This window comes from Wyeomyia smithii, chromosome 1 (genome assembly GCF_029784165.1).
Source record: "Wyeomyia smithii strain HCP4-BCI-WySm-NY-G18 chromosome 1, ASM2978416v1, whole genome shotgun sequence".
NCBI classification, from domain to species: Eukaryota; Metazoa; Arthropoda; class Insecta; order Diptera; family Culicidae; genus Wyeomyia; species Wyeomyia smithii.
The window spans coordinates 30,549,114-30,575,485 of NC_073694.1; the positions used below are offsets into that span (position 1 = coordinate 30,549,114).

The 26,372-nt window shown below is 40.6% G+C and overlaps 3 protein-coding genes across 5 annotated transcripts in view; 1 reads left to right on the top strand and 2 right to left on the bottom strand.

Annotated features, from left to right (window-relative positions):
- Positions 1-1,029: 1,029 nt before the first annotated feature.
- LOC129727580 (uncharacterized) lies at positions 1,030-4,728 on the bottom strand. The gene is made up of 9 exons (XM_055685554.1): positions 4,657-4,728; positions 3,980-4,597; positions 3,843-3,926; positions 3,444-3,791; positions 3,012-3,383; positions 2,563-2,955; positions 2,155-2,505; positions 1,451-2,092; positions 1,030-1,386 (listed from the first exon to the last, which is right to left on the bottom strand). Exons 2-9 carry the CDS (start codon positions 4,573-4,575, stop codon positions 1,134-1,136), a joined length of 3,039 nt encoding a protein of 1,012 aa, XP_055541529.1. The 5' UTR covers positions 4,576-4,597; positions 4,657-4,728; the 3' UTR covers positions 1,030-1,133.
- A 7,071-nt stretch (positions 4,729-11,799) lies between these two features.
- Positions 11,800-15,007, bottom strand: LOC129727598 (uncharacterized). Its single transcript, XM_055685584.1, has 7 exons — positions 14,275-15,007; positions 14,138-14,221; positions 13,741-14,085; positions 13,329-13,679; positions 12,922-13,272; positions 12,221-12,859; positions 11,800-12,156 (listed from the first exon to the last, which is right to left on the bottom strand). The coding sequence occupies exons 1-7, from the start codon at positions 14,844-14,846 to the stop codon at positions 11,904-11,906; spliced, it is 2,595 nt and encodes an 864-aa protein (XP_055541559.1). The 5' UTR covers positions 14,847-15,007; the 3' UTR covers positions 11,800-11,903.
- Positions 15,008-16,886: 1,879 nt separating this feature from the next.
- LOC129727606 (armadillo segment polarity protein) overlaps positions 16,887-26,372 on the top strand; it is a 59,760-nt gene continuing 50,274 nt past the window's right edge. For all 3 annotated transcript variants that reach the window (XR_008728565.1, XR_008728566.1, XM_055685595.1), the window contains exons 1-2: positions 16,887-17,045; positions 18,762-18,822. Coding sequence is in view for 1 of the 3 variants with exons in the window: in XM_055685595.1 (XP_055541570.1) it covers positions 18,792-18,822 (31 nt within the window). In the remaining 2 variants the exon portion in view is untranslated. The remainder of the gene's footprint in view (positions 17,046-18,761; positions 18,823-26,372) is intronic.

The following is a 26,372-nucleotide window of genomic DNA, read 5'->3' on the forward strand; positions in this document are numbered from 1 at the left end:
AAATATATCGATTTACCGTAAACCAGCAAGTATTGACATTTCATTTGCCGAAGTTCTTGAAAATTCCGCCGAAAACATGTAGAACATTTCGCTGAATTTATCAGCTGTTGAGTTCTCGGTAATAAAATCTAAGTGTGTAGGCCCTCAGCCCAGTTAGCGAACGAACAGTGTATTGTTGATTGCGACAAATTTTTTCGCGAAAAATTCTTGTAGAAGTGCGCGGGTACGTCCAATCGCGGTAATATCTTCTACAAAAAGTGCGGAAAATGGATTTGCGCACTTTTTGTAGAAGACAGCAACATGATTGGTTAGAACCGCGCACTTCTAAGGCATTTTCATGCATTTTGCGAGATAAATTCTCTCGCAATCGATAATATTTATTTCTTTTTTTTTAAAACACACTAAAGTCGCTTTTTACGTGGGGGATACGAGCCGCGTAAAAAAAACGCGTAAATTCCGGAATCCGCGTAAATTCCGGAATCCACGTAAAAAAAGCCGCGTAAAAAGCGACCTTAGTGTACTATTTTTTTTATTTCTAAAATTTTAAAGAGCTTGCCCCCCCCCCCCCCCCCCCCCTATTTGAAATTCTGGCTACGCCCATGCGTAGGCATCTTGCTAGTGTGGCAACGTCCATACTCTGGTATGATGGACCAGTCTGGTCGAAAACGTTGGGTACTTTCAGTTACCGCGGTAATGGAAGTACCCTCGTTTCAAACAGACGAAGAGGGAATTGTTGACAGTGAGCGGGCCGGATACCACACCGGAAATCTCGATACACGATCCTTCTCGTGTTGCAATGCAACTATCGAAATGGCAGTGAAAGCTACTCGTACCCAGGTAGCCATTAGCTTCTTTCTGATGCTATGCCAAAGCCTTGGGAGAAATAGGGTTGGAACTAGTGGGATCTGATGGGTCGAGTCCGGTAACCCCATACTCACTCCATGAGTCTTACTCAACTTCCATACAAAATTACAAACTCCCCATTAGTTTTTAGACTTCAGGGAAGCGTAGCAAGGAATTACTAGAGCGTCTGAAAACAAATCGTTTATTCGAAACAAACTTATGTCTATGGAATTGTTTTTAAATTTGTTTCGCCAGTAACTCGTAACACCAATCAAGTTCGTTTTACCGCCCTAAACTGTGCCTGCAAGATTAGCCTTAGCTGCTTCAATATCTTCCAGTAGAACTCCGTGCACTTTGAGCAAATGCGTTTTCATTTGCACCTTCAACATGAAGCGCAGCTCGCATAGTTCACAGGGATACGGCTTTTCCTGGGTGTGAACTCGCATGTGCACCTTCAATGACCATTTCTTCTGCAGCGCTTTGCCGCACACTTTGCACGTAAAACTGCTTGTATGCAGCTCGATATGTTTTCGCAGGAGATGCCTGTCAAAAATTAAAAAAAGATTATCAAAAACTGTTGCCCAACTAGATCCTTCGTTGCTCTCACCGATGTTTAAGTAATTTTCCACAAATATTACACGGAACTTCTTCACTCTTGTGCTTGACGGCATAGTGTAACTCGAACTTGGCCCTCTGTTTGAACTTTGCTCCGCACTGATCGCAGTCGAATTTGAAGCCATCGTCCCCGTGCAGTATCACCTCGTGGCGATCGCGAGTGATCTTGTTGCTGTACCGCTTATCACAACCCTCGAAGGAGCACGCGTACGGTCGAACGCCATTGTGTTGATTCATGTGGTACTCGAACATTGACCGCTCGACCGGCTTGCCGCACAGCTCACAGATTTTGTGATGCCGCATGGTACCGTTACGATCTATTTTGACGCATCCCACACTATCGTAGGTTTTCTTGCCATGGAATCGTCGCTTCGATTCAGCGCCAACTCTTGGCTTCCTCCGCTTGCTCTCGTCGGGTCTTCGCTCTACTGTCACGGATGGTTTCTCCGCGGGTGGCAGTAATCTTTGTAATAGTACTAGCAGTCGTTTGGTATCCGCATCCTGCGCTTGATCTTCCCGGGAGACGTGTACATCTTTCAAACGTTTCCATTCTGTTTTCACGGCTAGTGGATTAACATTAAATTTTGCGGCAACTTTTTTCCAAGCCGCAGTGCGCATTTCCGTTCTGAAGTGGCTGTACAAAAGAACGATAGCTTAATATAAGTTGAACGCATGCACCATAGCCTACCTACTTACTCGGGATGATTTGGATTCCAAAGGATCTCATGTTTAGCAATTTCTTCAAGCAATTCTATTTGCTGTTCTATGCTTTGAAAGGGTCCACCAGAGTGTTGTTGGGCCGACAATAAAGCTCCACTGTTCTTACCGATTTGCATGCTCTCACCTAGCATATCCTCCAAAAGTTTGTACAGAGGATCATTCAACATAGGATCGTCCATGGCAATCGTACCATCCAGTAGCCGTAAACGGCGTCCTCGATAAACTCCCCGCAAGCGACTCCACTGGTATCGTGCTTCGGCCCGCGTTACCTCCATCTGTAGTGCAATTTCATCCCAAACTTTATCATTTTTCGCGCCAACATTGTAACTGGAATTCAAAAAATTAGTTTGTACTTTTCCGCACCATAACTAAAAAATCACTTACTCCGGATGCTGGTTATTCCACAAGATTTCGTGCTCATAGCAGATCTGGGCTAACTGCAATCGTTTATCGTTCTCGAACACTTTATAGGAAACACCCGTCGCTGCATCCGGCTCACTGTGACTTGGTCCACTAGCGTGTTGTTGCGCCGACATCAAAACTCCACTTTTCTTGCCAATTTGCATGCTCTCACCTAGCATATCGTCCAACAGTTTGTACAGAGGATCATTCAAAATAGGATCGTCCATGGCAATCGTACCATCCAGTAGCCGTAAACGGCGTCTTCGATAAACTCCTCGCAAGCGACTCCACTGGTATCGTGTTTCGGCCCGCGTTACCTCCATCTGTACTGCGATTTCATCCCAAACTTTATCCTTTTTCGCGCCAACATTGTAACTGGAATTCAAAAATTAGTTTGTAATTTTCCGTACCATAACTAAAAAATCACTAACTCCGGATGCTGGTTATTCCACAAGATTTCGTGCCCATAGCAGATCTGGGCAAACTGCAATCGTTTATCGTTCTCGAACACTTTATAGGAAACACCCGTCACTGCATCCTGCTCACTGTGACTTGCATCGACCTTGGGTTCTTTCGGACTGCCTCGAGCGGGGACACAACTCAGCATTTCGTCCAATATCTTGTACAGAGGCTGATTAATAAGAAAATCCTCCTTGGATATTTTACTTCCTGCTAAGCGTCTAACCCGAAGCCGATACTTGCCCCGCATATTTCTCCAGCTGCGTTTGGCATCCTTAGCAGAAATATTCAGTTCTTCGCCAATTAGATCCCAAGCGTTCTCACGCGCCTCTCGGCTGTGGTAGCTACAAGTGAAGAATCGAACCGTAAGTCTTCAACCACGATACAGACCGAATCACACGCACTCTATATGCTTGACGTTCCACAGAACCGGATGCTTGTAAATTACCCGCAAATGAGCCATCTTCTGGTATTCCCCTGCAGACGCTGCCTCGTTAGCGCTTTCCTCTAATTTAGACTGCTCGCGTCGCGGCACTGTTTGTTTCGGAGCACTATCAAACATGTGTTTACAGAGTGAAAACAATTGGGCCGTAGTTGGATCCTCAAGAAACAGACTATCACCAAGAGACTCGCGTCTCTGCAGCTCACGGTAGCCATCTCGAATGCGACGCCAATGGCGTTTGAGAGTCGCTATATCTAATCCTAATTTACATGCCAGCTCGGTCCAGCTTTCATTAATCGTTTGAGCCGAACTGTAATGCAACCATTAATGTTAGTTTTAATATTATCCGGCTGTGTTTTACCTGGTAAAGGAAATATCCCACAGTTCCGGGCGCTGTTTCACTTCCTGTGCAATACCTATTTTCAAAGCTATTGTCAAACGATCACTGTAAAAGAAGACTTGAAATAAACGTTAACAATTGCTTACGTCAGCTATTACTTATCGTTGCTTTCGTTGACAATATCAGCCACTGGTTCTATTGGCTCCAGGGCTTCAACTTTGACTACCACAAAATCAATCATCGGTTCAGAGCCACTACTCAGCAGATGGGCACGTTCCAGCTCCTCCTCAGTTACCCTTTCATTCTTGTTCATGTTCTCAGCCTCGAGTTCCTCAACGTCATCCTCCTCGGCCTTAGTTTTGCACAGTGCATCATTGACCGCACCCTGTAGCTGGCGCACAAACGTTCGAAGTGTGCTGACAGCTGTGCAGTACTGTTGCCAACTATCTGCATCCGCCGTAGAGCGTTTGATTCGAAGTGCGTCGTACACTTCTGCCGTCTGATGGCAGAGAATTCGGAACTCGTCTATTAGTTCTACCGTTCGGGCGCAATTGCAACACACGAATCGCACCGCACTATCGGACGGAGCGATGAATATACCTAAACAATCACGAATTTTATCGATCATCGGAGTTTCCGACAACTCATCTGGGGTGAAAATATCCGTCAGCAACTCTGAATCGTCAGCAGTTTCGTTGTAGTGAAGACACAAGCGGCATTGTTGCTGCACAGCCGGAGCGTGCGACATGGTCATAAGGTCCGATTTCTTCAACCAGCTGTTAAAAAGAACTTTTAAAATTTTCGGGAAACACCAATGAAATGTTTTAATCTGAACCTGAAAATCTGAACTAGTAATCGGGAATATAAACAAACAAACCTCAAAGACGAGAAAGACCAAAGTATACCAAGAGTACAAGGTATTATAATCGCTACAATTTTTCTCATTTTTCTGCAATGATAAGAGCATCCTTAACGGTGCGCTTCTATAATCCGTTTGGCAGCGCTCTATCATCACTTCATACTAGCGAACCTATACATTAGAGAAATGACAAGACACTCACCGTTAAGGCAACTGTCAACATCAAAACGGGCGAGTTGTTTCATTTTGCATTGCCGTTATCCGTTTTGATGTTGACAGTTGCCTTAACGGTGAGTGTCTTGTCATTTCTCTAATGTATAGGTTCGCTACTTCATACCGTACCGGTCGCTGCTAAGAGCATCCTTAACAGTGCGCTTCTATAGAGTTCTCCAGGCGCATTTGTATTAGTGCGATGTGTTCGATTTTTCTTTGTTAGCTGTAAGAATTTTTTGTCACCTGTGAGAATTGTCGTCTAAAAGAGAGCATAAAAAACTACCGAGTTTGATTCACACTCTCACAAATTTCAATATACAGTGTAAAGCGGGCCGTGTCGTAGTGTTCGTGTGTTTTTGCTTGGAGAACTCCATACCCCGTTTGGCAGCGCCCTATCATCACTTCATACCGTACTGGTCGCTGCTAAACGCGCTAGAGGAATAGTAGCCGGGCCACCGGGAAGCATCGCGCTCTCAAATTTGGCAGCCCGGTAACAGCGCTGCTAAAGGTTTATGCTGGATGAAACGTCAAACAGAGACGATAGCAACGACCGGTGTGAAAACGGGTGAGTGCGTAAAATAGCCGCGCTGTACACAGTCGCCATAACAACTTAAATAGTAGCGCATTGTTAAGGATGCCCTAAGGGGCCGTTTAATAATTACGTAAGCAAACAGAGGGGGAGGGGGTGCAATTTTCTTACTCTATTTTACAAGGGAGGGAGGGCGTAAATTGATTATCTTACGTAAGAAAAACATTGTCAATGCGGCTGTTCAAATAACCATCTTCATGAAAGTGTGGACGGTAAAATTCATAAAAAGAAAATCACGGAAGGACGATTAACTCGAATTAAGGACAGAAGAGGATGCGCAGTGTTGTGCTTGCTTCAGGATGCTGAAACTAAAAAAAAAATTTATATATGCTGGCAGTAAGATCTTTGAGAGAGGGATGGAGGGGGGTTGAAAAAGTGGAAAAATATGCTTACGTAATTATTGAACGGCCCCTAAATGAATGAAATGGCAGCCGGGGCCTCTAGGAAGCATCGCCCTCTCAAATTTGGCAGCCCGTTAACAGCGCTGCTAAAAGTTTATGCTGGATGAAACGTCAAACTGAGACGATAGCATCCAAAGGAATAAAGAAAGGTGCGGAGATGGTTTGAGTCTCGGGTGTAAAGAGCTTCTCTTTTGTTAACAGTGATGACGTAGAAGTCAAAAAACAATGCCCAAAAATCAATGTTTGGTACATTTTTTTCAAGAAATTTATGGCAGTTATGGCACAAGTTATGGCAGTTTACGGCTGAAAATGCCTGCCTGCGTCGTTAAACAATGCGGAACACAATTTCAAATGGCATTTTCTTGTTTTTGGAGTTCTAGGTCACAACCCCAACACGTGCTTCTGTTTACCTCTTGTTCGTTACTAATACAGACAAATGTCTTCTTCTTCCTCACCTTTGTATACCTCGTTGGATAGCAACGACCGGTGTAAAAACGGGTGAGTGAACAAAATAGCCGCGATGTGCGGCTGGTTTGCGGCAATTTGACAGTTAGCCCACGTTAGCCCATACATTTTCAATTCAACGTCAACGCAACGCAAACGTATCCATTATATTTGGGCCTAAAGAACTTGAATACACACTTAGATTTTTTTGCCGAGAACTCAGCGAAATATTTTACAAGTTCCCAACTAACAATTGGGCTGAACAAAACAGCTAATAATTTTAGAATAGCTGAATATAGGTGAAAAGGATTGCCACAACGCTCAGGTTGATTTATCAGCTGATCAAGCAATAAATTCAGGTTTAAAAAAACTTGTGAAATACTTCACGCCATTATTTAATCGTTGGCTGGTTAAGCGCTATTTCAACTTAAAAATAGCTAATAGACAACATCAATTAAACACTGAACGAACTGGTTGAATAAACGTTTCTTGATACTTCTCAAGAAACATATTTTGACTAAATAAGCGCTTTTATAACTAGTTTTATTCAGTTGACGGCTGAACGTAGGTCGAATAATGTATTTTTAAGTGATTAATCAGCTTTTAATCAGTCGGTTTTGGAGAACTAAATCGGCTACTTGTTGCATTCCGCTTCCTAAATAGCCAAACAAAGGCTTAATAAGAAATAATACAGCCATTCGAACAACTTTTATACATGCTGATCAATTTTGTAGAAGCGATTATTCATTCTTCATACAGCTTGTAGAAAAACTCTTCTACAGCCAACAGTAACTGGCTTATTGTCTGAATAAGCGTCTATATGACAATTCCATGGCTGAACTTGTACATTCTGTCTTTCTGAAAAAGCGCTTTTTTACTTTATTACAGCTACGATAAACATAATTCAAAATATATATTCGTCTAAATTAGAACCGTAGCTGAACAAGCGCTTCAGCATTTGAATCTCTAATTGTAGAAATTGTGATAAAGCAAACGAAAAATATTGATAGTTTTTGCAGCACGGCTAGCCGTACCCACTAATAATAAAATTCAACAGTGCCTTGTATAAAATCGACCAATTAGAGGGCCGTCACTTTGACAAAACGTCGACGGATATGACACAAATGCTGAAGCGCTTGTTCAGCTACAATTCAGTATATATACAGGCAATGCAAAATTGTTCATGAAATAAACTGGAAATAGATGCACGGGTTAAATCGATGCGTATGCATGTATGTCAAGATAGACTAATCGGCAACGCGTTCTACCAGCAATCTCATGAGTATGAGTTCGAGATTCGAGACAGGCAGTAAAGTTATTGGATACTAAAAAGGTAATTTTCACTAATTTTACTAACAATATAAAAATAAACGATGAAAAATACACACAAAAGTGCAAAACATCGAAAGATTTAGATGTGTTCGAAATGCCTGAACAATAAAAAAAATTGTCTAATTGAGACGAATATATATTTTGAATTATATTTATCGTAGCTGTAATAAGCTGAAAAAGCACTTTTCAGAAAAACAGAATGTACAATTTTAGCCATGGAATTGTCATATAGGCGCTTATTTAGACTATTAGCCAGCTACTGTTGGCTGTAAAAGAGTTTTTCTACAAGCTGTACAAAAAATGAATAATCGCTTCAACAGAATCGAACAGCATGTATAAAAGTTGCTCAACTGACTAAGTTATTTCTTATTAGACCCTTGTTCGGCTCTTTAGGAAGCTGAATGTAACACTAGGATGAGAATTATGAGTGACGAACAAGCTGTGTAGCCACCAACTCAGAAGGGGGTCATAAAGGCGATTCGGGAACTGGAAAACGGCAAGGCCGATGGGAAGGACCTGCTATCCCGGCCGAACTTCTCAAATCGAAAGGCGAGCGGCTGTACTATGCGATCCATCAGACCATACTTAGGATTTGGACGGATGAACATATGCAAAAGTCTTGGTACGCTCGTGACATGTGACAACGATATGAGCCGTGAAGTGAAACGACGAGTTGCAGGCTGCAAACAGGGCTTTCTACGGACTACGTAAACAGCTAAGGTCCTGTAGTTTGCAAACTCGCACAAAACTAGCGCTGATACGACGCTGATACTCCCAGTGGCCCATCATGGACGCTGAAGGAAGCTGATCGACGAATGCTCGGAGTTGAGCGTAAACTCCTGCGATCGATACTTGGCGGTAAATCAGAGGATACAGTGTCGCGCAGGCGTATGAATCACGAGTAGTACCAAGTATACAAACATGCTGATGAGCATGAGCATGAGCATGATGAGCATGATTGACCGCCCGCGGTTGCTACTCCGTTATTGCCAGATCAGCTGTAAATACACAGAGAACCAATGGATGATGCTTGGGATTAACATTCATCCTCAATGTGTAAAAACTGGTGACCTTAATCTTTATATTAGGCAATACCAGCGCCGGCCGCATCCGAATGCAGGTCAAAGGAGGAGTGTGTATGGGAATATGTTGACGTGATACTCGCTTTATTGGAAGCCGAGAACACCTCTGCACTTCCACGAGAAATCACTGGGATGTTGGAGGAAAGGGTAAGGTTTGCAGCAGGTTTCGTTTTGGTAAACGATGCGCTGAGTTCTAATACTGGGTTCATAATAACAAATATCGCGCGTACGAGTTCATTATATCTTCTACGGAAATCATAACGCGATCCGAACTTATTCCGGTTGATGATGTAACACCGCAAAAATAAAGCGCACGCGAGGATACCGGACCTATAATCTAATCAAGACAGACTCCAATATTCGAAAATATTTTTATGAAGTCATTATGCAACTACTGAATCGTATCTCTCATTGATTTATCTCAGCTGACTACACAATGTTACGAAGCAACCAGATATGCATTAACCAAAAACAAGAAAAAAGTAAATATATAGACCCTCAACACATACTGCAAGCGGTCAGCAAGAGAGCTTCAAAAACGGCCTATTTGCTCGGCCATCGCCGTTCAAATCGAACGAAAAAAAAAAAGAAAAAAAAGATGTGTGCGTTGACAGACGAGTCGCGTATAATCCTGATATTAATTGCAAATAATTGCGATATTTGGTGGCGATTAATTACAATGTTTTGTCGCGATTAATTATTTACGATATTTATCGAACGAACGGAACCTACTCTGAATCACTGCGTGCTGGAATAGAACCTACGGGTGGACGCTGGACAGTCTACTAAGTATACAAACATGCTGATATAGTGAAAGTATTACAGTATATTACAGTGCAGGCTTCAGTGGGCTGAACATGTAGCCAGAACGCAAGACGAAAGATCCGCCAAAACTATCTTCAGCAGAGAACCAGGAAGAGGCCGTCGACTTCGTGGTAGGCCTCGCACTCGGTGGATGTGCGCGGTGGAAGAAGATGCACGATCTGCTGGTGTACGAGGTGGCTGGAGAACGGCTGTCCAAAATAGAGGAATATATAGCGGTATATGCATGGGCGCAACTAAGGAAAATTTCTAGGGGGGGCTAGTTTTCATACACTTCGTTTAAAAAAATAGGAAAAAGAGTTACAATGCGCCTATTTAAAAACGCATAAGTAGTGTCGTAACAGAAGACAAAATCACTCTAATCGGGAATAAATCTCCGTAGATGTATTGAATATCTTGATCATCTCTTTCAGCTGACACTGATTCGATATTGAGGCGAACTAGGTTTAGTAAACGGCTGGGCAGTGCGTACCAGCAGTACACCCGGATCCTGCTGGATCAGCTAGAACTTCACCAGTTCGGCATCGTTGCGCTCCAGGAGCTTTACCGAAAAGGAGAGAAGGTACGGCGAATTCGTGGCCGCAGGGCACAATTTTACCAGAGCGACGGCACAAGCAATGAGCTGGATACCGGTTTTATAGTGCTGGGCAGGATGCAGAGTCGTGCGATCAAGTGGCAGGCGTTCAGCGACACGTTGTGTTTGTTGAGAATAAAAGGCTGGCTCTACAACTACACCATCCTCAATGCCTACTGCCCTCTCGAAGGACGTCCCGATATAGAGAAAGAAACGTTCTACGCACAGCTGGGGAAACTCTACGATAGCTGCTCGCGTAGAGACATAAGCCATATATATACATATATAAGCCGGTGATTAGCCAGCACAGCCTGCACACCGTCACGAACGACAACGGCCAGGGATGTGTCAACTTCGCAGCTTCCCGCAGACGCAGTCCGCAGAACCCGCTTTCCCCAAAAAGACATCCACGAAACCACCTGACCAACGTACAACAAACCAAATTGACCATGTTCTCATCGACGGCTCTCTGGTGGGGGTATTGGCATGACCACTTCGATCGAGTCTAGTGCGACGAAGTAAAAAGTTGACGATGTAGCTGATACGACCGGTAGTTCTCTACGGAATCGATACATCAACGCTTCTGGCCTCAACGCTTGGAGTTTTCGAACAGAAGGTGCTGCGGACTATCTATTATGGAGTACAGACAGACGACGGATAATGGCGACAGTGCATGAACCATGAGCTGCACGCGCTACTTGGAGAGAACCCCGTTGCACAGCTGGCGAAAGCCAATAGGTTGCGGTGGGCCGGTCGCGTCGTAAGGATGCCGGACGATGATTTTGTGAAATCACTTCTCTTCAGCAACTCTGTGGACAAGGGGACGCAGCGTGCGCGATGGCTCGACCAGATCGAAAGAGACTTGCGGGTGATGAGACGTCAGAGGAACTGGCGAAACACAGCCCTAAACCGAGCAGCATGGCAACAACTCCCTGATACAGCATGAGCCACCACGGCACTCGTCTTATTAGTAAGGTAAGTAAGAGAGTTAGGTTTGAGAATCGATCCTGGGCACAGTACTAGTTCTCAGCCAATGAATGATGACTTCTCAATTTGTGTTGATTTTGATGCTCTGATAGGAAGTATGGGACGTATTTATATTGACTACAGTTATTCTCTGGGAAATTCTAGGGGGGGCTTAAAACTTGCTAGGGGGGGCTGTAGCCCCCCTTAGCCCCCCCGTAGTTGCGCCCATGGGTATATGGCAGTAAGCGTAGGCATTACTAGTGTGGCAATGCTAGTGTGGCTTGCTAGTGTGGCAATGTGCATACTCAGGTATGGTGGACCAGTCTGGTCGAAAACGTTGGGTACTATCAGTTACCGCGGTAATGAAAGTACCCTCGTTTCGCGCAGACGAAGAGGGAAATGTTGACAGTGAGCGCCGGATACCACACCGGAAATCTCGATACTCGATCCTTCTCGTGTTTCAATGCAACTATCGAAACGGCAGTGAAAGCTACTCGTACCCAGGTAGCCATTAGCTTCTTTCTGATGCTATGTCAAAGCGTTGGGAGAAATAGGGTTGGAACTAGTGGGCTCTGATGGGTCGAGTCCGGTAACCCCATCCTCACTCCATGAGTCTTACTCAACTTACATAAAAAAATACAAACTCCCCATTAGTTTTTAGACTTCAGGGAAGCGTAGCAAGGAATTACTAGAGCGTCTGAAAACAAATCGTTTATTCGAAACATACTTATGTCTATGGAATTGTTTTTAAATTTGTTTCGCCAGTAACTCGTATCACCAATCAAGTTCGTTTTACCGCCCTAAACTGTGCCTGCAAGATTAGCCTTAGCTGCTTCAATATCTTCCAATAGAACTCCGTGCACTTTGAGCAAATGCGTTTTCATTTGCACCTTCAACATGAAGCGTAGCTCGCACAGTTCACATGGATACGGCTTTTCCTGGGTATGAACTCGCATGTGCACATTCAATGACCATTTCTTCTGCAGCACTTTGCCGCACACTTTGCACGGGAAACTGCTCGTGTGCAATTCCATATGTTTTCGCATCAGATGCCTGCAAATAAAAAAAAAAAGAATATCGAAAACTGTTGCCCAAATATATCTTTCCCTGCTCGTACCGATGTTTCAGTAATTTCCCACAAATATTACACGGAACTTCTTCACTCTTGTGCTTGACGGCATAGTGGAACTCGAACTTGGCCCTCTGTTTGAACTTTGCCCCGCACTGATCACATTCAAATTTGAAGCCATCGTCCCCGTGCAGCATCACCTCGTGGCGATCGCGAATGATCTTGCTACTGTACCGTTTGTCACAGCCCTCAAATGAGCACGCGTACGGTCGAACGCCATTGTGCTGATTCATGTGATACTCGAACGCGGACCGCTCTACCGACTTGCCACACAGCTCACAGATTTTGAAATGCCGTATGGTACCGTTAAGTTCCATTTTGACGCTTCCTTCACTATCGTAGGTTTTCTTGCCATGAAATCGGCGCTTCGGTTGACCATCTTTTGGCTTCCTCCGCTTGCTGCCGTTAGGTCTTCGTTTTATTCTCACGGGGGGTTTCTCCGAGGGTGGCAATAATCTTTGTAAAAGTACTAGCAGTCGTTTAGTGTCCGCGTTCTGCGGTTGATCTTCCCGGAAGGCGTACACGTCTTTCAAACGTCTCCATTCTGTTTTCACTGCGAGTGGATTTACATTAAATTTCACGGCAGTTTCTTTCCAGGCATTTGCATGCCTTTTCGCCCTAAAGTGGCTGTACGAAAGAACGATAGCTTAACATAAGTTGAGCGCATGTACCATAGCCTACCTACTTACTCGGGATGATTTGGATTCCAAAGGATCTCATGTTTGGCAATTTCTTCAAGCAATTCAATTTGCTGTTCTATGCTTTGAAAGGGTCCACCAGAGTGTTGTTGGGCCGACAATAAAGCTCCACTGTTCTTACCGATTTGCATGCTCTCACCTAGCATATCTTCCAACAGTTTGTACAGAGGATCATTCAAAATAGGATCGTCCATGGCAATCGAACCATCCATTAGCCGTAAACGACGTCCCCGATAAACTCCTCGCAGGCGACTCCACTGGTATCGTGCTTCGGCCTGTGTTACCTCCATCTGTACTGCTATTTCATCCCAGGCTTTATCCTTTTTCGCGCTAACGTTGTGACTAAAATTCAGAAAAATAATTCATAATTTTTCGCACAATAATAAAAAATCACATACTCCGGATGCTGAGTATTCCACACGATTTCGTATCCATAGCAGATCTGGGCAAACTTCAATCGTCTATCGTTCTCGAAAACTTTAAAGGAAGCACTCGTCGTTGCATCCTGCTCACTGTGACCAGCATTGAGGGTGGGTTCTTTCGGTGTTAGCATTTCGTCTAACATTTTGTACAGAGGCCGATCAAAACGGAAATTCTCCTTGGATATTTTTCCTCTTACTAAACGTCTAACCCGGTGTTTATACATGTCCCTCATATTTGTCCAGTTGCGTTCGGCATCCTTAGAGGAAACATTCAGTTCTTTACTAACTAGATCCCAAGCATTCTCACGTGACTCTCGACGGTAATAGCTACGAATGAAAATTTGAACCGTAAATCTCCAACTACGACACAAAACCAAACCACACGCACTCTATATGCTTGATGTTCCACAAAACTGGATGCTTGTAAATTACCCGCAAGTGAGCCATCTTTTGGTGTTCCTCCGCAGAAACTGCCTCGCTCGCATTTTCCTCTATCCTGAACCGTTCGCTTGTGGACATTTGTTTGGGTACACTATCGAACATGTGTTTGCACAGTGAAAACAGTTCTGCCATAGACGAATCATCAAGAAACAGATTATCACCAAGAGATTCGCGTTTTTGCAGCTCACGGTAGCCATCTCGAATGCGACGCCAATGGCGCTTAAGCGTCGCTACATCTAGTCCAAATTTACGTGCCAGCTCGGTCCAGCTTTCGTTAATTGTTTGAACCGAACTGTAAAACGGCCATTACTGTTAGTGTTTATGTTAATCGCCTGTGTTCTTACCTGATAAAGGAAATATCCCACAGTTCCGGGCGTTGCTTCACTTCCTGTGCAATATCTATTTTTGAAGCTATTGCTAAACGGTCACTATAGAGGAAAAATTTAGAAAAACGTTAACAATTGCTTACGTCAGCTATTACCTATCGTTGCCTTCGGTGACAAATTCAGTCGATGATTCTGCTGGCTCCAGTGCTTCAACTTTGACTACCACAAAATCAATCATCGGTTCCGAGCTGGTACGTGCCAGCTCGTCATCGGTTGCCGTTTCATTCTTTATATTCTCAGCCTTGAGTTCCTCAACGTCATTCTTTTCGGCCTTAGTCTTGCACAAAGCATCATTGACCGCACCTTGCAGTTTACGAACAAACGTTCGAAGTGTGCTAACAGCAGTGCAAAACTGTTCCCGACTATCAGCATCCCTCGTAGAGCGTTTGATTCGGATTGAGTCGTACACTTCTGCCGTCTGATGGCAGAGAATTCGGAACTCGTCTATTAGTTCTACCGTTCGGGCGCAATTGCAACATACAAACCGCACCGCACAGTCGGACGGCGCAATGAATATACCTAAACAATCACGAATCTTATCGATCATCGGAGTTCCCGACAACTCATCCGGGGTGAAAATGTCCATCAGTAACTCCGAACCGTCAGCAGTTTCGCTATAGTGAAGACACAAGCGGCATTGTTGCTGCACAGCCGGAGCGTGCGACATGGTTGATTCCTTGCAATAAGGTTCAATTTATTTAACCAGCTTTTGAATAGAACTATTAAAAATTTTGGAAAATAACTGAGAATCTGAACTTGTAATCGTATGAACATAAAAAAAAAAACAACTTTAAGAGCTAAGAGGAAAAAGACGACGGAAGTCAAATTATTTTGCATAATGCAAGGGGTTCTTAATTAGTGCTGAGAAGTGAAGTAATCGGACATTACACCATTAAGACATTAACTGCAGAAGCCAATTCATATACAAAAAAATGTGTGTACAAGCCGTTTGTTTATTATGAATGTGTAGAATTTATGAGATTTTGCCATATGAGAAGTTCATTTACCGATTAAACTCTGAATCAAAGGCTTATTCGACCAAAGCTTTGTTGTTTCCTTCGGAAGCCCCGCATCGCATGAAGAATCGAAACTATAGTGTGCGGGCAAAACTGCCGAGGGATAATGAAACGTCATCGCCATTTAAGACGCAAGTAAGAAAGAGATGCCCGATAATTGTTCACGAGCTTAGCACGTGCGGTGGTGGGTTGAAGCTGACAAATTTTACAGTGAGCTTCGGGCAGCACGGCAGATCAAAACTGGGTCAAAATCGAACGAATAAAGAAGGGTTTTGACAGCAGTTAGTGCGCTTCCAGGTCAAAACGAGGTGAGTTGGTGGAATAAAACCACATCGAAATCGTGACTTTCGCTGCAACTTTAATATCCTTACGTGGGAAGTAGTGCGCTGTAAAGCACATCAGATGCGCTATACAGCGCACTATTTGCGACGTAAGGTATAATGTGTGGCATGAGAGTAAAATCAATTGTCGCCAGTCGACAACTACAATTTTCAACTAAAAATAGTGTCTATAATGCAAACTGGAAAAGTTTTCCATCGTTCACCAGCAAAAACGATGAATCTGCGTATTAATAATCAAAAAGTTACGACTAACTGAAGGTGTATTTTCGCGAATATGGCTTTGAATGAAATATTAACTGTAGGGTTGCGAGAAAATTAAACGCATATATTGTAAATGCAGAAAAAAAACTATCGTTTGAACAAAACTTCCCAGCGATTCCAAGCTTAATTTGAGATTATTTTCCATTGTGGCCTTTTCTGGCCTTTAGAAGGGTTATTCAGCGACTCTGAACTTAATTTGGGATCATTTTCTATTATGGCTCTTTGCAGAGCTAAATTTGGGATCCTTTTTATTTATTCCTTTTTTGGCCTTTAGATACGCTTTTCAGTGGTTTTGAGTTAAATTTGGGATCATTTCCTATTCATTACTTTTCTAGCTTATAGGAGGTTTTTCCAAAAAATCTGAGTTTAATTTGGGATCATTGTCAATTTCGGCCTTTAGAAACACTTTTCGGCGATTCTGAGCTAAATTGGGGATCCTTATTCCTTTTCTGGCCTTTAGAAACTTTGTTTGAGCTGAACTTGGGATCTTTTTTAATTTGGCCTTTCCTGGGCATGCTTGATTGTGATTAAATTCTTTCTTTAGTTTTCAAATCTCTTTTGCAACTTTAAATTTGCTTTATGTTGTTTTTACGAAGAATTCATTTGTTATTTTCATTTTCTTAATATTGTGGCATACTGTGTTATGTCACAGTATTGAGAAAATGAAATGACTCTATTTTTTATCGGATTTTTTTTTAAACAAAACCTCTTTGGAATATGAACAGCTACGCAAGTTTTGATCAGAGCCCGAAGCGATTTATACTAAAACTCATTATTTCCCCATATCCGCATGCACTGTAATGTCACATGCTGTTGGATGTTTCACGAAGTAAAATTACGTTTTATTTTGCTGGTAATTTGAAATTATTAATTTTAGTTTCACCAGAGGGATATACTCTGCGTCATGTAGCCTCGCAACCATATCGAACGCTTCGTAGCCTGCACTGATTCAACATTAAGTGGTCCCTCGGCGGCATAGTCGTCTGTCAAATTCAACAAAATCTTCACTAGTACGCGTGTGTTTACGTTTTTCTTTGCATTTTCCACTTGCTCGTAGAAACTGCGTTTGGGTGTGTGTGCAAACCGATGGCAAAAGCAAGAAAACTGGTGAAAGAGCGAAGAGAAAAATTCGATGAAACATTCGCTGGTTGACTGTCGTACTTTTCGAGTTCGGAATTGTTAAAAAAGTGTGTTTCGTGGGTGAAAAGTGCTTCGAAAGTGAATAAAACTATTGCAAATTGGTAGACGGTGAGTTTTCCCATGCTAGTGAGATGAAATTTGCCGTTGAAAGAGATTTTCCGAGCTGAAATACGACTAGCAAGTGCAGTCGAAGCGGGTGTGGTGAAGCGAGCGACCATTCAAGAGTCCTAGTTTTTTTTTCTTCTACTGCAGTTTATGGATATGCGCGGGTGAGCGGACCCGCAGCGCGGCGGGTGCTTGCTACCCATTGAAGTGCACTGTGTGTATTATAATAGTAAACAAAAATCAAAATGGCTGCTGGATGGTACGGAATTCGGTGGAAATGTAAAGTGATGTTTTTTTTTTTGGGAAACTGCCTGACTGCCGGGAATGTTGAATAGACTTTTAAACTGAAATTTACTTTTTGGAGAGTACTACGATCTAGTATGATTGTTCGATAATAAAAAATGGGGTGACTAATACCAATACCAGGAAGCAGCACAGTTCAGCACATGAATGTAAAAATTTATGAATCAACATTCGAACAAGAGAAGTTACACGGCTATGTTATTGATTGTTATGAGGATAAATAATGCGATCCACTGTATGGCGAAGAAAAGTTTGTTTATTTTACCAAGAAAACCAAACAAATTGTTGGGTTTTCGGGAAGATCTGACTAAAATGGGGTTCATGTGCAATAATCACACACACCGAAGGAAACAGCCCCAAAAGAAAGATCGCAAAAGTAAAAAGGCCGAAAGCGGATTTAAGGGCTATTTCCACTGCTTCCGTTCCGGGACCGGGCCGTGTCCGGGACATGTCATGCATTCACACTGCGCCGTGCTTGAACCGTGCCTGCGCTGCGCTCTGGCTGAGAAATGTTGATGTGTGTATGTGGAAGAAAGTCTTCCTCTTTTTTTCATACCGCAGCTTACTCCGCGCGAAATATGTCACTACAACATACACGCATCCCCCCGAGTGCCTTCCGTGCACTCTCCGGCCAACACAAATTATCGTCGGCAACGATAGTTTTTCTCTCGCACGGTGGCAGCACGATGGCAACTCAATGCTGCCCCGGTCTGGGCACGGCGCGTCGGTGTGAATGCGTTCATAAGAACGCATGCAATCAATCTCAAACGAGCCCGGACGACACACGGAACAGTCACGGCCCGGTCCCGGAACGGAAGCAGTGGGAATAGCCCTTTAACGAGCTAGAAGAAAGCTCTGTTTCATAGTTCTTGGCTATGTTGTCTCGCCAGCAGCTATTATATACATGTACATGTATCTGGTGTAACTGCGGAGTCTGGCTATTTTTTCGATTTCATGCTTTTTATGCTGTTCTGTTTCTTTGGTACGACCGTGACAAACGATTACATTCAATATCCGTCGACAAGTGTATCCGGCAGGTACATACCCACTTGGGAGTGGAAATAGCAAACGTAACGGTTTGCTGGGGAAATTTTATTTATAAAAGTCATTGATCATTTCATTCGACAGAAGCAAGATGTGTGATTTTTGATGATCATATTCAAATTTGAACAGTTTTGAGTTTGGAACATGCTTTTACTACACGCTTGAAAAACGTGTCTAATTGTGCAGAAAAATACATTCTTCCCACTCTCCTCTTTCCCGTTGACTTGACCCACCACCAGGCAGTCTGCGAGTAATCGTCGTCGTTCTCACTTACCGGGGGTGAATGCAAGTGCATGGTTGGAGCGCATCAAAGAAAAAAATGACTCAAATATGTTGTACTCATCTTGTGTCTCTATTTTGATTACTTTTCAGGAGTGGATTATTTCGCCCGTGGATGCCAACATGAGCTTTCAAATGTCGCAAAACCGAACAAGTAAGTGATATGTTTTATTTTATCCTTTGATTACACTCACGTCACTATAATAGTGAAGTGATATCAATCAAGTCGGAATAGACGTTCAAATTTTAGCAGTATTTTTTTCATAATCGATTGTTTTCGTTGTTTTTTTTTTCTTTATATGTTTTTTCGTTGTGGTTGAACGTGAAATTTCACACATTCTGGTCAGATTTTTCAAATGGGATGGATCCGTTTTAGCATACCCTAACAAATTTTTAAAATGTTTTCCAAAATGTGGCAGTGATTGTTCAAGTTTATACTGTAAATTGATAACTCAGAGTCATAAGAAATTTCTATTTCCAGTGGTATGTAGTGTAACATCGTATATTCGAAGATTTAAAAAAATCTAACAATCCTTTGAGTTGTTGATTTTACGACCAATCTTTTGTATTCACCATACCTTAGATTCAGGAGTTTTTCTGTCGTTCAACCGTTTTACCTTCCGTAACCCAGGGCCGGATTTAGGATTGTGAGGGGCCTGGACCAAGTACCTTGTAGGGGCTCCCGTTTCAGTTGTCAAAATATAAGTTCAAGGAACGTTTGAGCAAAATTGTGTTGGTTTTATCAAAATTTAAGTTATTTCGTAGTGTCAAATAATTTTCTGGATTTTTATTCTTTGTATTTAGTCGTGAGTCATGATGAGTGAACTTCTGTAGGGGCCCCCAAAGTGTGGCTATGCGTAATAGGGTGGCAGTGTAAATCGACTTTTCGAATTTCGCTTTGAAGTAGTGCTCAAAAGTCCCGTCTTTTCGAAAAAAGCCTAACCTAGTAAAACTTAAGCTCAATCGGACCGTGAAAAAAGCACAGGTCGATAGCGATTTTTTTTTTTTGAATGCCAAATATCTTAGAAATGTATGGGCGTCGAGATCTGGTGTAACCTCGAAAAAAAAATTGGAAAAAAACGATTTTCTGGGACTTCTTTGAAAAGTTCAACGTCATCCGCGTACAATTTACGGCAAACATCCGGAGAAGAAAAATATCATTGATGAACAAAACTCAAAATATCTCTAAACCTCCTGTTGAAATATGAAAAGATTTACTCAAAATTTATAAATTCTAGGCATTTTTTGAAGAATTTCGAGAAAAAATTTCGTTTAGTTTCGGGAACCTCGAAATTTCGCACAGTCTTAATTCCTAGTAACTAATTTAATTTGTTTTAATATAACAAATTTTGAAAGCGTTTAGTCCTGAGCAACGCCGAATGCTTTCAACTAATATTAAATAATTTTTCAACAATTTTATTACGATGTTAGAGTTATTTTGTATTACGCTTGTGTTTTTTCACACTTTTTGATTTAGTTTTGTATATATGTTTTATTTCCGTGACAATTTTGACAATTTTTAAATACCTTTTAATGACTTGTTTGAGTAGAGGTGTTTCAAAGAAACGCTACCATTTTTGGGTTGGGAAAATTCAGAAATCATGTTAAGACATTTCCGTGTAATGTTTCTCCAGTATTTTGAGATATTCATTCGGTTTACTTTTGACAATTTGATTACAGTTTAATATAGATTCAAGCAAATTTCAAATGGGTTTATTTAGTTTTGCATTGCTCAACGTTGGATAGATACATTTGGAAGTATTATTTTCAATAAATACTCAATAAAGAATATTCTGGCCACGGTGCTCCCACAGACCGTTATTATAAAAAAATGTCCTTTTGAAGGTCGTGAAGTACAAAAAAGTGATATAAAAACGACGAAATACTTATTGCAAAGAACGTTTTTCAACCACCATTTTGTGAAATAACTTCCAAAACAGTTTCTATGCATTCCAAAGGTTATATTTCAAGACATTAACAATTGGTGGAAAGATTTATTTGAAAATTCCACAGTGCACAGTGGTCTAAACTCGAAAAATCGTGATCGTTCTAGATTTGATTGTGAAAAATAGATTTTATGTACTCAATGTCTTCAGCAAAATTGTTCCATAGAATAAGGCCTTACTTTTGGCGTTTTTAGTTTTTCAATCAATCCACCTAACAGTTAGAAAAAAAAATATTTTTTCTAATTTTTAATACACCAGATTGCTTCCTTCAGCAAAGTTGTGGAAAATTTTAAAAGAAAAACAATTTCAGAATACTGCGATGCCCTATCTGTACGTTGGACACGACAAAATAGAGTTTTTTGTGGAACACTCCTCCTTAAAATCAGTTTTTTGTCTATAACTTTTTCTATGATTGTCAAAACAATAAATTTTATGAGGTCTTGAGAGAATCTTAGTTGAATGAATAAAATCTTAGAACATTTTTCATTGTTTTGACCATTACAGACAAAATTATAGACAAAAAACTGACTTTAAAGAGAGGTGTTCCACAAAAAACTCTATTTTGTCGTATCCAACGTACAGATAGGACAACGCAGTATTCAGCAATTGTTTTTCTTTTAAAGTTTTCCACAACTTTGCTGAAGGAAGCAATCTGGTACTGTGGGATTTTCAAATAAATCTTTCCACCAATTGTTAATGTCTTGAAAAATAACGCTTGGAATGTGTAGAAACTATTTTGCAAGTTATTTCCTAAAATGGTGGTTGAAGAACGTGCTTTACAATAAGTATTTCGTCGTTTTTATATCACTTTTTTGTACTTTACGACCTTCAAAAGGGCATTATTAAAAAATGTACCGTACGAGAATTTTGAAATTTTGACCAGACATTCTGGACGTCATTACGAATCGAATGGTGTACTCAGATTCTTTGGTGCATTTTTTTATAATAACGGTCTGTGGGAGCACCGTGGGTGCGTTACAAAGGATAATAATAACTCAAAAATGTAATATGTTTTATACACAACTATTATGTGACCATTTGGCATTTTAATAGAACAAATTTTCGTTTGTTTTGCAGCAAAAGTACATCAGTTTTATTTAATATTTTATGGTGGTTTCCTTGCAATTTTGTTGCTAACCCAAAACAATTTCAATTGCGAATTAACTGTTATTCTTGCATGGCTTTTTAATTTCTTGACGTTTTTTGCTGCAATAAATATAAATTCCAATTTTTTGGAGTCAAATAATTTCGGTTAAATTTTTCATATTCTCTGTTACAAATATTTTTCGTGATTTTGTAACCGTTTTGCGCAGCTGTTGAATTCGTTGCAATAAGAGTTTAAATAATTTAATGTTTTCAGAATTTTGTGTTTGTAGAATTGTTTGCTTCTTTTTTATTACTATTTTCTTTGTTTATCGTTGTTCTTTTTTTGTGATAATTTCGTGTTCATGAACTCCGATTTAATTTTACAAAAGTCTTGCAACAACTTAGATACAATTTGTTACCTGACAATTGTATTAGTAGTTATCTGGTTATAACCAAGTTTATCCATTCTGAACGAGTGTTTGGATTATTTTGTAACTGTAACTATAATTATGTTTTGAGGCTGATTAGTGTTATCGAATTTAAGACGATTTTTTCTAAAATTGACAAATTGTAATAAACTGCAAAAAAGCGGTGAGTTGATATAGTCTAATTGAAACGAATATTTTTTTTTTAGAATTTTCAGTATCATGGAATAACACTATTGTCAACCAAACAAATATTGGTAGCGTTAGCATGGGCTCTACCTGAACTGTTTCTAAACAATTCTATTTAAATGTGAATTCTATAAAAAAAAAACCTTCACAAATACATTAAGGCGAATATAATTTTCTCAACAGCAGTTATTTATATTTATTATTCAATTAGTCGCAACCTAATTCATTGTACTGTAGAGGAGCATCCTTCGAAAAAAAAAACCCTGTTGCTCCATACTCCCACTGCTCCCATTAAGTTTCGGCATTGTCCTCCAGCTAACTGTACTTAAGTGGAAGCTTGTTGATGTTCGACGTCGGTAAATTCGTGTTGAAAGAAAAGTGTTGTTCAGACTCCAAAAATAACTCCCGCTTCTATTGAATAACCATAAACCCACCCAGAGAAGCTGCACAATTTGATTATTTCCATTTTCTTCCTTCACCCCCGCTTGACACTTCTCTTGTTCGTGGTTGTGTATGTGTGTGCTAGTATGTGCGTGCATATAAATTGGGGAAAATTCCCCTCCACACATCATCCATCCATTCTTCCATCCTTCAGTGAGGCACACGAAAAGCGCATCATCCGGGTCGGGATACGCCCTAGCCTTGATCGATCGCGCAAGGGTGGAGCTTATAATACACCCCCTCGTCCAGGTTCGAACGTTAGTTCCGTTTTTCCCACCATCGGGGGTGGAAAATGGCGTATCCTGGCGCGTGCTCAGTAGCGATTGTCAGCCTCGGGCCGTGGTTGAGTCCATCAAGAGGACTTGTGCCGTTCTTCACAAGGACCACTATTATTTCGTTTGCTGTTGCAGAATCTCCTGGTCCGGGCTCCGTCCGTGTATCCGTGTGTCCGGGCGCGTAGTGAGAGTGCTATTGAAGCGTTACAAAGGATATAGGACTTTTTTCCTGTCGTGTAATTTGGTGCAGAAATAAAAAAAATTTTGCTCAGGAAGTGCATTTAGGTGGTGAAAAAAAAAGAGCAACATTATTGTTAGCCGGTTGGTGCGATTCTGGTGACGACGACTTACTGCAGGTCGCCCATTGGCCTGCGGCTGTGAAGAAAAAAAAAACGCAAGAAGGATATCACGTCTTGGTTCGAGGGGGGCACAGCATTTTTTTTTCTCCCGCTCTCATTTTTTTCACTTTCGGATTCATAAACGCTCGCGCAAAAGTCAACACGCGCGCGTTGGTGTGTGAACAAGTGTCCAATAGTCGGTGGCGGTTTGTGTGTCCCGTCAACAACAAGAAGAACCCGTCGCTTTCTTCCACGAGCAGAGCACCGCAGGAGGAAGGTACGCTGCACTGTTGACTTATCCGGGTTGATTTTGTGTACCCTCATGTCCCTCCCGTCCTGTTTTACCACCAATGATGAAGATTGTAATTGAGATTAACAGAAACTGTTGAAACCTTGTAATCCACCCGAAGCAAAGGTATACGTACTGTTGTATGGACCACTGCGTCGACAGTGGTAGAAATCTATCTGCCAGTTTTTGTTTATTGCGAAAGATAATTGTTTTATCACATTGGCTTCTCAATTTATTGTCATCTTTCAATCACTTTATCTACACCTCACAAAAAAAACTTCAAATTTGAATTGAAACTAAAGTCTAATTATCATGCCTATAAAAATATTTTTGTAGAATGAATTGCGAGATTTTTTTTTTGTTGCTAATTCTCTCGGAACGGAACGGAAATTAAGGATGCCTGATCCGAACTTTCTCAAGGTTGGATGTTATTGACGGCAACAACTCGAGTCTTAATAATTGCCGTCTTGGGGTCTTGAAGTACAAAAGAGGTAAAAAAGTTAAAAAAAGTCGAACAAAATATAACATCAAATGTAACAGAAGCGTTTAATTCTCATTGTAAAAAATACGATGAAGAAAAATTCCTGTAATAATGATGAAATGCGGGAGAATTTGCAAAAATATTTAATACAAAAAAATTTGCAGACACAGGAAGTTAAACAAACTAATTAGATTTGAATTTTTTTTTTCTGAAAATAGTTAAACTCAACTGTTTTTTTTTTAATGATTATAGAATAAATCTAGTATATAGAACAATACGTATGTTGAAATATTGCAAAGGTGAAATGAACGTGAAATGATTTTAAATTTTTTAACCTGAACTTGGTAGTTATGGTAGTTAACATTATATAGTTTACCAATCTTGAATAAAACTAAGAAAAATATATATTTATATAAACAATTATATAAAAATGCAAAAAAAAATCAAGCTGTGAAACAATTTCTCAAAACAAAAAATGTGAAATATTAAAAATATGGAATAATTACAATATGCCAAAAATGATCAAATCACCTAGAAAATTAAAGAATTCGTTAACTTCTAAAAGTAACTCCAAAGTAAGTAGGATAAAAATGAATATAACCTTATATGAAGTGACAAAGATTATGCTCAACTTTCGAGCTTGTTATAACAAAATTCCCTGGACTGAATATTATTCTAAGACCTTAATTCTATTCTTAAAAACCCGACCAACACAGATGGCGAAGGGCAAATCGGATTAAGCTACGCTGGATTCTCACTAATTGGATAATTTGCGTTGCATACCGTATACTCCAAGATGCTCCGAACCAACGAGCAATACAGCGCCTTGTGAACGTAAATGTCGTTTATATCTACGGTGTTACGTCGAATGAATATTTGAGCTTCGAACGCTTTATCAGTAGTGATAGGGATGTGCACGTCGAACTTGAATTTACTATCAACGACCACTTCAAAAGCTCGAATAGAAGCAATGCGTTGCCGGACCTTTGCTCCAATAGAATAATCGTATTCAATTCCAATTTTCGGGCGAGAAAATGTAATGGATTTACAATTCTCGGCATTCAGTTCTATCTTATTTTCAAGGCACCAACATTGTAGCTCATCTATATCCGTCTATAGCGCGTAGCAATCGAAGTAGGTCTTCATAATGCGATAAATTTTAAATCGTCAATGTACATCAAAATATCAAATTACAAACGACATATAATCGAACCTAGAACGCAACCTTGTGGAACACCAGATGCGAGAGAGAAGACACGGAAGTGCGAGCCGTTGACTTTGACGAAAGCATTTCGCTTTGTCAGATGGCAGCGCTCTGCCCATCCGTAATTCGGCATGGAAAATGCAAGTAATTGAGTTTGGCTATAACACTTTGTCGAATGCTTTTGCGAAGTCGGAATATATGACAGCGCTCTATTGCCTGTTCTCAATTCCAGCTGAAAGCAAACCATTGAACGTCATGAGATTCGTAGTTATTTGATATTGGAATAAATGCCAATGATTAAAACGCTCATTGAAAACTGAGAATCGTTGAAACATATTTTGATAAAACACGATTTCGTGACAAAATCAGTTTGATTACTGAAAACGAAAAATACTTTAATTTAGATGCGAATATTGAAAAGGGACGAATTATTAAAAGCCAAAAAGAAAAATAGGAAGAAATTTAAAAAAAAAACAAGTTTACAATTTAACATATGGATATTGGAATGTCAACAATTTCTACTGAAAACATTTCTTAAACCCAAACAAAAATATTTTAAACACTAAATTGTGGAATTATCATAGTAAAAACTATGCCAAAAATTATTACAACTATCCAAAAAATGGGAAGATAAATCGTCGAATCTTCTTCAATTAATCAGACGATAGGAAAACAATAACTGAATACAAAATGGCAAAAAAATGGGAAAGTTTACAACAAAAAAGAATCCAATTAAAAAAAAATCATGGAAAAAATAGTATAAAAATCTTTGCGATAAAAATATACAATGTCGATGGAAAGTTTTACTTTGATATTCAATAAAAACACGATAGTTTGAAACAAAACGGCGCAATGTTTTTAAACCTGTACTTGAAAATTGGTAGGAGTGAAAATATATAAATAATTATATAAGAATAACTATATTTAAAAAGTACAAAAAGCATGAGAAGAAAAAGAAATACACTAAAGTCGCTTTTACGCGGGGGATACGTGCCGCGTAAAAAAACCGCGTAAATTCCGGAATCCGCGT

Bases quoted from the DNA above. Each gene is read 5' to 3' on its own strand.
- LOC129727580 (XM_055685554.1), bottom strand. From the start codon at position 4,575: ATGACCATGTCGCACGCTCCGGCTGTGCAGCAACAATGCCGCTTGTGT. The intron at 3,792-3,842 runs GTAAAACACAGC...GTTGCATTACAG, and splicing joins TGGGATATTTCCTTTACCAG to TTCGGCTCAAACGATTAATG. The intron at 3,384-3,443 runs GTGCGTGTGATT...CTTCACTTGTAG, and splicing joins TGGAACGTCAAGCATATAGA to CTACCACAGCCGAGAGGCGC.
- LOC129727598 (XM_055685584.1), bottom strand. From the start codon at position 14,846: ATGTCGCACGCTCCGGCTGTGCAGCAACAATGCCGCTTGTGTCTTCAC. The intron at 13,680-13,740 runs GTGCGTGTGGTT...TTTCATTCGTAG, and splicing joins TGGAACATCAAGCATATAGA to CTATTACCGTCGAGAGTCAC. The intron at 12,157-12,220 runs GTACGAGCAGGG...TTTTATTTGCAG, and splicing joins GGGAAATTACTGAAACATCG to GCATCTGATGCGAAAACATA.